We start from the raw sequence: 17019 nt of genomic DNA on the forward strand, positions 1-17019 counted from the left end.
TATTTCTCCCCTGGACAATGATGGCATTTTATGAAGTTCTAACCGTTTTTTGTCAGGGAGATCCTTCTCGCTGCTATGCAGATCAGCGTGACGGATTAAACATCGACTAGTTAAATAAAAATTTATATCAACCGCCTCCTAACTTCTAATGTCATGTTGTTTATAACTAATGAACTGATTAGAGGATAAACACATCAGCGAGACATTTCTGCATGCCTGCCTCTGCTGCGGAGAGGCAGGCACCAGCAGAGTACCTGCTTTCACCTAGGCTGCCAGATAGCTGCTATTCCAGTCTCTCTCTTCTCATTAGAGCTCCTGCGACGAGCATTTTATGTTATCCATTTTTTACTCGATGATGTATTGGATTTATAAAAGTAAAACTGCCGAAAACATTCTTAATTTTCATATTTGTTTGGCTAATTTCAGTACAACCCTGTACTTTTGGATTGGAGGATTTTATAGCAGTAGAACTACTGAAATATTTAAAACAAATGTTTCATCAGCTCCTTTGCATACTTTACGTTCTCTTTTCTCTAACCCTAATATTTTATCAAAGCTGTGCCGCTTTATACTTTTAAAGATCAATTCAAACGCACAGAATTCTTTTCTTTTGGGCCTTGCTTTAGATTCAGGGGGAAGCTGGGGAAGGAATTAGACAGCACGAAATAAAGACATGCAATTATTTTCGGGAACCCCGCCGACACCCACCATACAGCTCCACCGCTGCAGCCACCACACAGCTCCACCGACACAGCTCCACCGATGCACCCACCACACAGCTCCACCGAGGCACCCACCACACAGCTCCACCGATGCACCCACCACACAGCTCCACTGACACAGCTCCAACGATGCACCCACCACCCAGCTCCACCGATGCACCCACCACACAGCTCCACCGATGCACCCACCACACAGCTCCACCGAGGCACCCACCACACAGCTCCACTGAGGCACCTACCACACAGCTCCCCCGATGCACCCACCACACAGCTCCACAGATGCACCCACCACACAGCTCCACAGATGCACCCACCACACAACTCCACCGAAGCACCCACCACACAACTCCACCGATGCACTCACCACACAGCTCCACAGATGCACCCACCACCCAGCTCCACAGATGCACCCACCACACAGCTCCGCCGAGGCACCCACCACACAGCTCCACCGATACACCCACCACACAGCTCCACAGATACACCCACCACACAGCTCCACCGATGCTCCAACTAAGCTCCACCAATGCACCCACCACACAGCTCCATCAATGCACCCACTAAGCTCCACCGATGCACACACCACTCAGCGCAACCACAGCATCACTCAGCGCAACCACAGCATCACTCAGCGCAACCACAGCATCACTCAGCGCAACCACAGCATCACTGGTTCAAATATGTTCTTTCAATGTTTCAAGCTGTTTTCAAGCTTTCATGCTTTATTACAAATCACAAAAAGATGTTAATATTTCACTTCTGTTCTTGGATTTTCGTCACAATAAAAAACACTGAACATAATCTTCACAAAATGTATTTACAAAAGTTTAAGCTATTGCCATTGCCATTGTTATTTGTAATATCAATACATCTAAGTCACGTAAATACACAACATGTTGCATTACAAATGCTATACGTGTTTGTGAAAGTTATAACTATTGGCATTGTAAATGACAAAGCTATTAATTTAGCTATTTTAAAAAATAGCAGATAAATAAAAAAAAATTCATTTATAAGACCAATAGCTCAAACTTTCCTAATGCGAGCCCTATTGCATTTCCAATGCTTGTTTCTCTTCATTTCACCCAGCCTTCCAAACTGTATCCTGTCTCCCCTCCTTCTTTTCCCCTATCTACTAATCTTCCTTTGTTAGTATGGCTCATATGGCAACACTTGTCTGTCCCAGGCCCTTGGTCTATAACGTGGGATTTGCCAACAGTGTTATTTATGAGTGTTCCACAGACAGAAGAGGCCCAAAATAATTAATTAACATTTAAGTGAGAACAGATTACCAGCTGATGAGGCCCAGAGGCAAGTTCCCCCGCTCAAGCTGCTAGAGTGGTGGTGGGTTCGCTGAGCCTCTAATGGACTATACTATGGAGGCATGGATGAGCTTGAAAAAGTATTACAAATGTTACTAATATGACGTAGAATAGTGAGGCCCTCTTTATGCCTGGTCTCTTGATTCCGATGGACTTGGTAATGGGAGTTTGGCGGGCCCACTGGAATTATGGGGTAGATTTACAAGCCCCATGCGCCACTTTTGTGTCACTTTTCCCGTGTTTAAAATGACAACGCAAAAGTGGTGCAAGGGCCTTGTAAATCTACCCCTATGAGTTCAGCAAAAGCGCTGCAGTCAAGTGGTATTCCACCAAGGGACTGGACTAAGCTTCAAGAAAACCAAGTCTCCGGGTGGGATGCTGTGGAAAAACGTGGAAATGTACACTGTAAGTCCTATTACCGCACGTTAATTCCCTCGAAACTGAGAATTCTTTTAATTTCCTCTGCCCTAAAATTACCAGGACACGTGGCAAAACGAAATGTGGGGCAGATAAATATTATGACCACTCCTAGTAAGGGTCTAAATGTCCTGAGCGCTATTCCACCAATGGTTGCCTACGTATTAAAGGAGTTCATGCAAAAAGCAACAGAGAGCACCACAAACTTTATTAAAAAGCAGAACTGGGCACTTCCAAAGCAAGACATTATTGACGAGTGATGGGCTTCGACAACGTCTCAATCCGTGAGGAGCACAACGCCTTCTTGGCTGCTTCCTTTACGATGAAGGCATCTGGATTGTACTGGGCAGTATTCATGGGCACCCTAGGAGCAAAGAGTCAAGTTTCAAGTTCAAGTTTAACTTTATTCGGATAGTTTAAAACCATCAAAGTGCATGACACAAAACATAGCAATTCAAAGCACAGTGCATAAATACATAAATATAGCTCAATCAGATTATAAGGCGTTTTTAAAAATTGCGCTAAAACATCATATGGCAAGATCATCCCTCCACACAATCCCTAGTAGGAGAAACCAAATTAAGCACTCCAGCCCAGAACAGTCTGTCCTGGGAGTTAAATAAATATCTAAGATAAAAGTTAGAACTTAACCATTGTCGCACAAGGTTGAAATAAAATAATAACTAGATAACTTGGTTTAAAACAGAGTCCACACTATGGTTCAGTGATAGCCTATTCCTACGCCTGATTGCGCCTATTATGTAACTTGCAACCCCAAAACACACAGCTGGTGATGCCAGCATTTGCGAGTATGCCAGAGCTAGCCTGACTTGTTAAAAATTATGACCTCTTAGAAGGGGGATGATACATTTCCTGCGTAGTGAGTCATAATAAGCACAAAACAAAAAAATATCAAGTGGAGGGTGTTCTGTTCAGAGAAGTTGTCACATGGACAGGAACTTAACAACCCTTCTTTAAGGAAGCCTTTCGGAAATACTAGAAGCCAGGGAACCATATTATGCTTAAATCTTATTAAAATAAATAGACAGTAAGGTTTGTTTATATAAGATAAATATGGTTGCAACTGTCTACCTAGGCTCAGCGTGACAAAACATCTCACCGTAGGTTTTACTAGTTCCCTTTCCTCCCTTATCAACATAGATCTGTCCAAAAACTGCTGCTTCAAATCTCTGATGGCTGACTTACTCAGAGCTCTAGGACTCAGAAATAAGTCAGGTCATCCAAGACTTTCCATCTAGGTCTTTAATATAAAGGACCCATGGTATGTCTGACCCCTTATATTGAGAAATACAGTCTTGGATGATCAGCTGATTAAGATTAGGTGTAGGTTGAGCCCAAATTCTCAGCCAACACAATAGAGGGGCGACCGCAATCTGATCGGAAATTAAACCTGACCCTAGGTCTACATGGATATTAAAGACTGGGGTAGAGGCCGCGACCGACAGCAATCTGCGGAAAAAAGTATTTTTGACCGCCTAGATTTCTCGACTCTCTGTATATCCCCAGATCTCGCTCCCATAGGTCACCATTGGGAGACACTCAGCATTATAAATCTTCATGAGGGCCGGGAGTGGTTTAGAGACAATTCTAAAATAGCCCCCGATGCTCTAGCTAATGTGTTCTTTTTGTGTGTGCGCTGCGTTGGCCACGAACGCCTGTCATCAAAAAGAACCCCTAAATATGGGAAAGCGGGGACTTTTATTAATTCCATATCCTTGAAAAAGAATTTGGCCTTCCTTGCCTTTCCTGAACCAATGGACATGGAATGTGACTTTTTTAAATTGGTAATCAGGTCAGGGACTCCATAAAATCAATAAAACAATTTAAAAGCGTTTGCAGCCCCCTCGAAGTCCTTGCCACCAGAACCGCATCATCAGCGTAAAGGAGTGCGGGGATAATTTTTGTGCCAGCTCTTGGGATGTCTTTACAACAGGAAGTCAGGGCGACCCCTAGTTTGTTAATATAGAGTGTAAACAGCAGGGTGGCTGAAATGCACCCCTGTCGGACCCCTCTTTTGACAGCCCAGCAATTAGTTAGGCTACCATCTTCATTTTAGCGCACTGCCGCTGTGGTATTTTTCATGGATGGTCACCAAAAAGGAGATCAGGTCCACATTTAAGCCTATATTTTGGAGGGTCTACAAAGCTTTGATCTATTAACAAGGTCTAAAGCCGAGGTTAAGTCCATAAAGGCCAAATGGAGATCACCGTGCTTTACGACTGTGTACTTCCCTATCACCAAATGAAGATTAAGACATTGGCCCAGTGTTCCTTTTCCTTGCCTAAAGCTATATTGAAGATCGGAGACAACAATGTTTTGGTCAAACCACTCTGTTAGGCGAGCAAGAACGACTTTCCCCATAATTTTAGCAGCAGAGTCCAGAAGTGAAATAAGCCTGTAACAGGCCGGATCATCTCTGTCTCCCTTCTTAAAGATCGGTATAATAACCACTTTGGCCCAAGATGAGGGAAAGCCAGACTGGGTGGCTGTGTTAAAAACATGAGTTAAAATGTTTGCCCATAACTTAGGATCTGCTCTATAGAGATCGGCCGGTACTCCGTCAGGGCTCGGGGCTTTCCCCCTTGACGTTGACATAATCGCCTCAGTGACTTCATCCAAAGTAAATAACAAAGGGTGCAAAACACAACTGTTGCTAACTGGCCAAAGAGGGGATCCATTACTCACATCACTATAGACACCCCCAAAGTGTTGGACCCACCTCTCAGCCGAGATGTGACAGTCTTTAACTGAATTAGATGATTCATCAAATATAGGACTGTTCACCACTCTCCAGAACACTGGCTTGACTAAGCTTTTCCCATGCTATCTCTCTTAGCTGCTTTTTCCGCCTTTCCACTGCGGCTTTAAATACTCTCCTAGCATTCTTGACCCTATCAGCTACCCTAGGTTTTCCATTAAGCTCCTGCATGAGTACTTTATGGGTGCTTATACAAGTTTCATCAAACCATTTTTTATGTTTTAGGGGCCTTGGTCTGCAGGATACCGTCAAGTTTGCCGCTGCTTGCCTTGTAATTCGGTCAAACGCACCAAGAACTAAATATTAGGTGAGCATGAGTCTATTAGCTTTGCTTTATATGACAATTTAAGGTTAATAGGGAGCAAGATGGTATGGCATATTTGCCAAACGATAACAACCCATCCAAAAAATAAGATTCTTTAGCCTCCCATGTTTCCTGGAGGGCTATAATATGATGACTGGCGAGGAAGAATTCCCAATTAGTATACCCCCTTTAGGCCCTTAGGCTAGCTATGTTCCATGATAATACTTTTATGCAGCCTCCCTCAGTTGGCCTCCAGGTAGGATTAAGGTTGGCAATGCCAAGTAAAGTGGGCCGGGGCTCCAAAATGGGAGGAATACTTAAAGTCAAAGGACTAGTCGTAGGGACGAGTATTTCTTCCTCCATCGTTTCCTCTAGATTCAATGTATCCACTGAGACTATGTTGGTAACAGGTAGTCAATCATGGGTGTCTAGACCAGACAAAGCCTCAAACCTATTTGAGACCAGAATATGGGGAGCTATCTCCTTCGGGGTTCTCAGTGGGGGCTTATAAAAATAACAAAGTGGCAAGGCCCAGATAGAAGTGGCAGATAATGGGCACAAGTCCTGCGCCCTTAGGATCATTTGAACAACCGCGGGGCTTCGGAAGTTAACAACAACATAATCGGCCTCCTATATTCTTTGGGGACTGCCCCACTCACCCAACTCTGCGCACCATTATGATATTATTAATCATGGCTACCCTAAAGCCTTTATGCCTGGATAGCCAGTCTACAGTTTTGTTTCGCAATTGGGTCCAGGATTCAGGTTCGTCAGATCTAAGCAAGGGAACACCGGCCAAGACCACGACATAAGGACAAGCCGCCGGTGGCAAATCTAGGATGTCCCGTGAGGGCTTAGTAATGACAGGGTTTGATATGATAGAACCGTCTCCACGTCGATTACTAGGATTCAGGATTGGGTTATCATTTTCAACCATTAATAGTCTCTGAGGGCCCTCCGACATAGGCAGATTCTGATCGCCTATACGGGGAACATTCGCCTGCTCACCCAACACTTAGCCTCCTGTGGTCAGATGCGGGATGTCCCCCCTGATCTCGGTGGCAGACAAGGCAATCGCGACCTTGTTGTGCACGCATTGCCTGTAAGATTTTTTCCTACCACATGGGCCACATCCCCAATGCAGTCCCAAACAAGGCCCCTGCTTCTTGGCAATGAGGGCGCCACAGATCCCATGCCTCCCCCCCGGTAGTGCCATGAGCCCCGGTTACCTCAGAGCTATCCAACACTTGAGCGCCTTTTAAGAGGTGAGACAATTTTTCTTTGATCGCCCCTAGTTTGTTCCAGAATGGTGGTAGGAGAACAGTAATTAGAGTCTCCAAGCGTTTCCAGTGATCTGGATCGCCTCCATTTTCTACCAACGTGGGGAATTAGGATTAACAGTAGGAGGCGAACCATTGTTGGGTTTTGGGGAATGGTTCTCACGTGACCCTGGGACTTGGTGTTTAAGTTTGGCTTTGGCCTTACCCCTCAATGCTAGGCCACACCTTGTGTGTTTTGCGGGTGGTTCCCCGTTCCCTCCCTCGTTGTTAGTACCCAACCCAGATTTAGATGAACATGCCACACTTTCCCTTTCTTTAACAGTTCTTTCAGATCTAGTGGCTCTGTCACCTTGAGCTGCCTGGGGCATATTTAAGGTGTGGGGTTGGGATAAGGCAGGGGCAACAGGGAAGTCTAAGTTCTGCACAGAGGGAGATCCCACCAAAACCCCATGAGCACTCAACATTGGGTTTTGATTTGGTTCCACAATACTTAGGTTGTCCACCTCTACAGCCCCTTAATCACAAGTAAGATCTTTGCCAGATATGCCAGCCGTACTGGCTCCTAATGACTTTGTACTTAAGCAAGTCATAGCTTGCGGGACAACCACAGGAGATTTAAGCATAATTATAGCCCCCATGGATGATCTTTTTTGTTCCACATATGACCCCAAAGAAAGTCTTTTCTCTGTAAGTTGGATTTCATGCTGTAGGACAAATTCTGCCCTTGATAAAAACGCATCCAGCGAACCCCCCACCCTCTGTCCAGTAATTTTACGTTTAGTGGTCATTAAAAAACACAAAAGAGAACTTCACAGTCAATCAGTATCAAAATCAGAAAACAGTCTTAACATACTTAAAAGGGGGGTCGCCCAGCCTCAGACGGGCCCGCCCTTGGTCCGGGCTTCGTCCAGCGCGCGTCCTGCGCCGCGAGTGGAGACGCAGCGCTTTAAGCGTGATCACCACACATCCCCCTCACTCGCGCCAGCTGCGCTTGGACAAGTGCACCCTGGGACCTATAGGCTTTGATCCTTGCAACGGGACAGTTCCGGTTAAAAGCCGATGTTAAGTTTCCCTGCAGAGCAGCCCTCCAGCAGGTCGTTGGCCCCAGCAGTAAATAAGCAGCAAAAGGCTCCCCCGCAGTGGCGACAGCAACAGGCAAGTTCAGGTAAGCTGAGTCTCCCACGCCACGGGGGGAGCGGCTGCACTTTAAGCACGCTCACCACGCCTCCCCCTCACTGGCGGCAGCTGCGCTCGGACAAGTGCACCCTGGGACCTGTAGGCTTTGATCCTTGCACCGGGACAGTTCTGGTTAAAATCTGATGTTAAGTGTCCCACACAGCAGCCCTCCAGCAGGTCGTTGGCCCCAGCAGTAAAAAAGCGGCAAAAGGCTCCCCTGCAGTGGCGACAGCAACCGGCAAGTTCAGGTAAGCAGACTCTCCAACGCCGCGGGGGAGACGCATCGCTTTAAGCGTGATCACCAAGCCTCCACCTCACTCGCAGCAGCTGCGCTTGGACAAGTGCACCCTGGGACCTGTAGGCTTTGATCCTTGCAGTGGGACAGTTCTGGTTAAAAGCCTAAGTGTCCACGCACAGCAGCCCTCCTGCAGGTCGTTGGCCTCAGTAGTAAAAAAGCAGCAAAAGGCTCCCCTGCAGTGTCGACAGCAACAGGCAAGTTCAGGTAAGCAGACTCTCCAACGCCGTGGGGGAGAGGCATCGCTTTAAGCGCGATCACCAGGCCTCCCCCTCACTCGCGGCAGCTGCGCTTGGACAAGTGCACCCTGGGACCTGTAGGCTTTGATCCTTGCGGCGGGACAGTTCCGGTTAAAAGCCAATGTTAAGTGTCCACGCACAGCAGCCCTCCTGCAGGTCGTTGGCCACAGCAGTAAAAAAGCAGCAAAAGGCTCCCCCACAGTGGCGACAGCAACAGGCAAGTTCAGGTAAGCAGACTCTCCTCTTTCCGCACGTTAATTCCCCCGAAACTGGAAAGTCTTTTAATTTCCTCTGTCCTAAAATTACCAGGACACGTGACAAAACTAAATGTGTGGCAGGTAAATATTAAGGACCACTCCTAATAAGGGTCTGGATGTCCTGAGTGCTATTCCACCAATGGCTGCCAAAGTATTAAAGGAGTTCATGCAAAAAACAACAGAGAGCACCACAAACTTTAATAAAAAGCAGAACTGGGCACTTCCAAAGCAAGACATTATGAACGACTGATGGGCTTCGACAACGTCTCAATCCATAAGGAGCACAACGCCTTCTTGGCTGCATCCTTTACAATGAAAACAACAACACGTGATGGACAGAATGCAGAACAATGTCATACATTCACCCCAGTACAGAGATCTGGGCCTAAATCGTTTTTTTGCTCACCATGCCATTCCAGTTTGAACCCAGCCATATGCAAATCAGTCTTGACCCTGTGCCCCATGGGAGCAATCCAGCCCGAACTGCCAAGCCAGGTCCTCCCTGGATTGGAAACAAGCATCCAAGGACCGGTTTCGGGCTTTCAGCCCTCATCAGCCTGGATAGCTTGATTCCAGTGGCATGGAGAGCACGGGACTCACGTCTGAGCATACCCGTCAACCTCGGGGTGACCAATGCAAACAACAACACGTGATGGACAGAATGCAGAACAATGTCATACATTCACCCCAGTACAGAGATCTGATCTGGGCCTAAATCCATCGTTTTTTTGCTCACCATGCCATTCCAGTTTGAACCCATCCATATGCAAATCAGTCTTGACCCTGTGCCCCATGGGAACAGTCCAGCCCGAACTGCCAAGCCAGGTCCTCCCTGGACTGGAAACAAGCATCCAAGGACCGGTTTCGGGCTTTCAGCCCTCATCAGCCTGGATAGCTTGATTCCAGTGGCATGGAGAGCACGAGACTCACGTCTGAGCATACCCATCTCACTCGGGGTGACCAATGCAAACAACAACACGTGATTGACAGAATGCAGCACAATGTCATACATTCAACCCAGTACAGAGATCTGGGCCTAAATCCATCGTTTTTTTGCTCACCATGCCATTCCAGTTTGAACCCAGCCATATGCAAATCAGTCTTGACCCTGTGCCCCATGGGAACAGTCCAGCCCGAACTGCCAAGCCAGGTCCTCCCTGGACTGGAAACAAGCATCCAAGGACCGGTTTCGGGCTTTCAGCCCTCATAGCCTGGATAGCTTGATTCCAGTGGCATGGAGAGCACGGGACTCACGTCTGAGCATACCCGTCTCACTCGGGGTGACCAATGCAAACAACAACACGTGATGGACAGAATGCAGAACAATGTCATACATTCACCCCAGTACAGAGATCTGGGCCTAAATCCATTGTTTTTTTGCTCGCCATTCCAGTTTGAACCCAGCCATATGCAAATCAGTTTTGACCCTGTGCCCCATGGGAACAGTCCAGCCCGAACTGCCAAGCCAGGTCCTCCTTGGACTGGAAACAAGCATCCAAGGACCGGTTTCGGGCTTTCAGCCCTCATCAGCCTGAATAGCTTGATTCCAGTGGCATGGAGAGCACGGTACTCACGTCTGAGCATACCCGTCTCACTCGGGGTGACCAATGCAAACAACAACACGTGATGGACAGAATGCAGAACAATGTCATACATTCACCCCAGTACAGAGATCTGGGCCTAAATCCATAGTTTTTTTGCTCACCATGCCATTCATGTTTGAACCCAGCCATATGCAAATCAGTCTTGACCCTGTGCCCCATGGGAACAGTCCAGCCCGAACTGCCAAGCCAGGTCCTCCCTGGACTGGAAACAAGCATACAAGGATGCCAGCACGGGACTCACGTCTGAGCATACCCGTCTCACTCGGGGTGACCAATGCAAACAACAACACGTGATGGACAGAATGCAGAACAATGTCATACATTCACCCCAGTACAGAGATCTGGGCCTAAATCCATCGTTTTTTTGCTCGCCATTCCAGTTTGAACCCAGCCATATGCAAATCAGTTTTGACCCTGTGCCCCATGGGAACAGTCCAGCCCGAACTGCCAAGCCAGGTCCTCCCTGGACTGGAAACAAGCATCCAAGGACCGGTTTCGGGCTTTCAGCCCTCATCAGCCTGGATAGCTTGATTCCAGTGGCATGGAGAGCACGGGACTCACGTCTGAGCATACCCGTCTCACTCGGGGTGACCAATGCAAACAACAACACGTGATGGACAGAATGCAGAACAATGTCATACATTCACCCCAGTACAGAGATCTGGGCCTAAATCCATCGTCTTGACCCTGTGCCCCATGGGAACAGTCCAGCCCGAACTGCCAAGCCAGGTTTTTTGCAATTTTCCTTTACAATGAAGGCATCTGGATTGTACTGGGCAGTATTCATGGGCACCCTAGGAGCAAAGAGTCAAAATAAATACTTTATAATCATCAGAAAACATTGCCCTAAAGAATATGATATCATGCCTTAATGCAAATGAAACTTTCATTCTCAACTAAGCATTCTAGATAAAATGAAGAGTAGGGATGTATGTCACCGGGACACTCCATTTTTAGTCTTTTGCTTTAATGGAACAAATCAGTGCATTTTGGGGGATTTAGTCTTGATTCACTTGAATGAATTGAACTAGCACTACTGAAAATGATTTGCAAAAGGAAATATCAAAACTTTTTATCTATGTCCTTGTGACATGGCATCATCGGCGACCCTAAGTTAACAGGAAGAGTTCATGCCTGGGACATTCCTGGATAATATTGTGTGTACTGAATTATTTGATTCTAAGTGTGTTCTGTTTATTCACATCATCCATCTGAAACATACCAGACATAACTAACCACACGATAACAGAGGACCAGAAGTCACAAATGAAAGCAAGACATGTGAAGCAACAAAGACCACGACAAGCAGGGTTGTCTGCTCCGGCTTAATTAAGGGACCATTTTCATGTTTGAAGAAGCATCTTAAGTTACCTGCCTGAACAAGTGAACATCCTGTCAAGTTTGAACAGCAAGTCCTGCCACACCACTGTTTCCAATGTACTCCTCACAATAATATTAGATGTGGCAGAATACACAACTGGTGCATGCATCCCTCCTACGTCACATCTACACAGCATAGCGACGCACAGCTTATGCCAATGTTGATCTGCAGCAGTCGAGGATAAAGAGGTGTTGGTTGAAGCTTGCAAGGAACATGGTAACAAATGAGAGTCTGATGATTACCAACGCAAAAAACAGCACAGTGAGAGCTCACATCGCTTTTCAGCGTAACTCCATCTCCGCACTGAGATTTATACAGGATCCTACTCTTTGACAGTCATCCATTGGTTTAGTAGGAGTGCTCGAGGCTCCATTAAGCTCTCTCCATCTTGCCAATTTATTCATTGCAGTCATGTCTTAACTTTAAAGAAAAGAACTACATGTCCCATAAAGCCTGCAGCGTTCCACACAGGATGAAAAGTTCACCAGAGTCACTCGTCTCGTAGTCTGCTAATCTCCTTTGCCTCTAGCTGCTGGAGTCATGTGTCCAGTGCAGGCCCATTGTCATTTCCCTATGTTGGCATGAGCGCGTTGCAGACTGCTTTGCCCATTACTATACATACGTCTTTTGCTTTGTGCCACACTGTGCTTTCACACAGAATTTGCCATTGTTCTCGCGTTCTGTTCTTTCCTGGGATTTTGTTTGCAGACCGTAGACAAGGTCAAACAAGAATGCCCCTTGTTATTTTGTTCTGGTCAGGCCTTAGCAGCTAGACAAAAAACACAAATGCAGCAGTTGCTTGGGAACACATACTTTTCATAAAGCTATTGCAGAGAATACGTAACAAGACACTTGGAGAAGGATATTTCCAGGGAAGAGATCGTGACAGCACTTGAGATGTAGAACTTTCATCTGTGCATGATGAGGTACGGGGTCTGCAACAAACACCAGAGATCTTCTGATCTATAATCATTTTGCTTCTGTAGAAGGGGAGGGGGATAGGCAACCCCGTCTTGTATAATGACACCTCCTTTTATGATTTATAGACTACTTACTATGTTGACCATGTTTGTGGTGGGCATCTTACTTATTGTAGCACGCATACTGTAGAATAGAGCACACTAGTAAAAAGAAACAGTTTAAACTTTTCTTGTGTCTCTGTCAGTTGTTATTGTGGACTAGTACGAGAGTGAGAGCGAAAGGCTGTGTCCTGCAACCGCGATTCCTGAGAGAATCGCAGGTGTTATGTTCGAGGGTGTCTAATGACTTGTTCCTCTGTGAGTGAGTAGGATGGCAAGTGAGACAATATAGCTAGTCGGTCCCGGGCTCATGGGAACTCAGGTGGTAGGATGACTCCGTCACTGCCTACTAAGGTTCTATGATCCCAAGAATAGTTCTGTGATTCCACAGAATCCCTGTGCCATGGCGTCACCAATGTTTGGTCTGGTACTTATTCACAGGACCCCTGAGTTGCGCTTGTGCTTGTCGACATTACCCTTGCACCGTTTTCCGGAGACGTCTGTGGTGGGAGGGCTTTGCCTCCTCAATTTGTAGGGATCACCTTTTTCTGTGGGTTTTTCAAGCTTGAATTCTAAAAGGTTTATGACCCATTTTTAGTGCTACCATTGTAATCCCTTTCATTGGCTTAATTGCTCAACCGGTTGTAATTCCAGCTCATTGCCGTTCTGCGGATACCCAACATTTGTTGCAGCATGGAGTCCCCAATGGGGGGGTCTTCGGTTGTTTTTTGTAGTCAAAGTGGATCCTTCGTACCATTTAGAGGTGTTGTTCGTTTCCTGCTGTGGATGCGAATGACAATTATTTCCGTACTTATACAGTTGCCACTGTTTTGGCAGCTTATCACCCATTTGCAGTTGTTGAAGTTCCTATTATAGCCTTGGAGCACCAGATTTGGTTTAATGGCATCCTACCCTTTCTTATTGCTACTGTTCGAATGGGCACTTTAAGTATTGACGGGACCACTCAGCTGGTTTTACTCCATACCCTAAATATATTACCACCAATTTGGCGGAAGTACGTTTGTTGGATGCTCAGGTAGTCCCTCTATATAGACGCCTGATCCACTTTGTTGCCCGGTCCTTTCTCGCGGCTCCACCTAGTGCTGCACCGCCTGTGCAGGCTGGGCAAGGTGCGGGCTGGTTATAAGTCCCGTTATCGATTGATTAGCTTTATTCGATTTAAAAAAATCATAAAAGCAACAGCAGTACATAAAAATACACCAATACATTAATACATTTCATTTAATTTCATAAAAAGAATTAGATGGATTTAAAAATAAATTAAATCAATAGAATAAATCGGCTAATCAATGAACAACATGAAGAATGAACAAGTTGATAAAAAACAGGGGAGAGGTGGCCACTCAATACAAGACCACTTCTCGCCGTCCGGGAATTGTTCTATGTTGTCTGACATTACGACGGGGCATATAATGTTCTGGGGTAGAATTCACTTAAACTCCAAACGGATATAGGACCATCACCTATTTGTGGCTGCCAAGATTGGAGGTATGGGACGACATGTTTATTTCTAAACTTTACGAGTACCAAGTCGCCCACAGTGTTTTTTGCGAGAGGTCCTAACCAGCCCACCCTTCTAACACTTAATATAGTCCCGTCTATATTGGGGGGCAGAGGTCTATTTTTGGTGAGCCAGTACACTACCTTATTCCTTAGGTCCTGCTGTCTCTCAAGTTTTCCCTTTGGGAGTTCAGGTATTCCTGAGAGGACACACACAATAGGGGCTGCCTCTGGTGGCAGATGTAGGTGGTTAGTTTTGTGCGGTAAAGTGTCATGACTAGACGCTATTCTTTTATGAGATGACTTCTCTTTATTCTGCCCAGCCCTAGGGTAAGAAGACTGTGATGTTGTGGCGGCTTTTGGGATATTTACGAGTTTCATGTGTGGAGCAACTGATTGGTTACAGGGATCTTACTTTGTGTGATAGAGATTGGCGTTTCTATAGGGGCTAGATGCTGTGATTGTACGGGTCCTCCCATGGTTTTAGTAACTATCGCCTTAACTTTTATTGCTTCCTCGACACCCCTGAGCCTGTCCCCTAGGCTAGTCATTTTATCTATCAACGGGGATATGATTGACTTCATCATGGTTTCGAGCGCCGACAGTAGGGAGGTCTGTGTAGATGCTTTCAAAGTCGCAGTACTAGGAGTATTGGGTAAAGGTGAATTACGATGTAATTTTTGTAATTTAGCCTGACTGCCCGCTTGTTTGGCCTCATCTCTCTTCCTTTTGGCAGAGAGCACCTGGTTGGGGGCTGCCGGTAGAGAGTTTGCTGTTGGTCGTATTATGTGGGGTGTTACCTGTGGAGTGTGAGTTAATTGGGAGGAACAGCTAGACCCATGATTAGGCGTAGCTATTGGGGAAATAGGAGCCATAGCTTGCACATTTTCTGAATCCAGAGGGGCATACGAGGATTTGCACATTTGATTAAGTTCATCCAGTAATGATATAACCAGGGCTATATCAACAGCCTGTGGCGGAGAACCCAGAGTGAAAGAACTGTCCAACACTGGGGATCGTTCTATTCTATCCAATTCACTTGCAATGGGCAGTATAACACGCTTAAAGTACAAATCCATTGTTCCCCTATGCAGGTCACCCTGTGAGGAAAGTTTTCTAAGGCCCCCTTTGCAAGACATAGTGTGGCAGCTGTCACCAATAAGAATAATTTGTACTAAGTCAATATCGAAGGCTTGGTCTCCCCAGGGGCTCGCCGAAGGCGCGAGCTATGAAGCGCATCCGGTCGCGCAGGTGACTCGTCCCTCATGCGCCGGTCCCGGGGCTGCTGGGTATTGTAGTTCCCCGATGGGAACTACCGCCGTTCCCCTCACGGCTTTCCTGGTCAGTGCGGCCGTTTCCCTCACGGCGCTGGTGTAAGATTGATCCTCCCTGTGCCCCTGCCACGGGCTGTGCAGGTAAGGCTTGGTCTCCCCAGGGGCTCGCCGAAGGCACGAGCTATTAAGCGCCTCCGGTCGCGCAGGTGACTCCTCCCTCGTGCGCCGGTCCCGGGGCTGCTGGGTATTGTAGTTCCCCGATGGGAACTACAGCCGTTCCCCTCATGGCTTTCCTGGTCAGTGCGGCCGTTTCCCTCACGGCGCTGGTGTTAGATTGAATGCCTCCCTGTGCCCCTGCCACGGGCTGTGCAGGTAAGGCTTGGTCTCCCGTTATCATTAATTCCATCATGGGCAAACGTCCTCAGAATCGTGAGAACTTTCCATTTTGGACTGCTCAAAAAATTGATCAGCTTGATGCTGTTTTTCCTCTCACGGGTCCCGTTGAGAAACAAAGGATCCTTACTATGTGCATGCCTAGTGGTCTGATTCCCCCCTAGGCCAACTTCAACACCTGGGGGACGGTGTTTGCCTCAGTGTATACACTTTGCTATGGCACCCCCTTGACGAGGGTTCTCCCGAGCATTCTCAAACAGAGAATGAACATGGGGCAGGTCCTTCCCTGGATTTGGGGATGAAGTTAATGAGTATTTTTCAGGTAGTCTCCGAAATGACTCTATTTAATATTAAAAGTAAAGCAGCGTTCTTAATGGTTCAATGCCTTTCCGCGATTGCTGACAATGACCCGGAACATGAGTTGCCGATTATTATTGCTGAAGTTCTTCAGTCACAATAATTTTGGGGTATGACCTTGTAATCAGTCTCAAGGTATGCCTCTTCCTGAGAAGTAGTGTCACCCTGTCTTTCCTAAAAAGATATGGGACAAATCTAAGCAGCAACCCAAGGTGTTGTGGTGGGTCACCGCCACCTGATGCTTCTAAACGTAGATATGATTTACGTCATCGCTGTATAATTAAAACTCCAGAGAGGTTCCAGGTTCCTGATCCTCATTCTCCTCATTCCTTTCAGGAATCATCTGATCAACAATACGACTTACATGAAAGGCAGGATTGCAGACAAGGCGAGTCCTCGCAACCCTATTGGGTCCTGCAGCGCTCTTTTGATGTGAAATTTAAGAGGGAACGACCTCCGTATAGAGCCTCTTTCCAAAAAATAAAGTTGCCGCTTTATCAGTGAAATATGCCCCAGATGGTAAGATCCCCCCTCCTGGACAGGAGCTGGACGGTGACCCTCCTCGACAGCACAGCAGTAGTTACTGTAGTACACCAGAAGCTCCACCAGTTTCTGGAGGCGAAAGCAACTCACGCCTTTGTAACTGTTGAAACCGCAGACACCTGCGTGGCTCCACCTG

General features: G+C 46.7%; 1 protein-coding gene across 1 annotated transcript in view; it reads right to left on the reverse strand.

Annotated features, from left to right (window-relative positions):
* Positions 1 to 2653: 2653 nt before the first annotated feature.
* SPMAP2L (sperm microtubule associated protein 2 like) overlaps positions 2654 to 17019 on the reverse strand; it is an 839782-nt gene continuing 825416 nt past the window's right edge. The window contains exon 12 of the mRNA XM_086963162.1: positions 2654 to 2825. Within this exon, the coding sequence (XP_086819288.1) occupies positions 2708 to 2825 (118 nt within the window). The 3' untranslated portion in view covers positions 2654 to 2707. The remainder of the gene's footprint in view (positions 2826 to 17019) is intronic.

Source organism: Lissotriton vulgaris, chromosome 3_1 (assembly GCF_964263255.1).
Source record: "Lissotriton vulgaris chromosome 3_1, aLisVul1.2, whole genome shotgun sequence".
NCBI lineage: Eukaryota > Metazoa > Chordata > Amphibia > Caudata > Salamandridae > Lissotriton > Lissotriton vulgaris.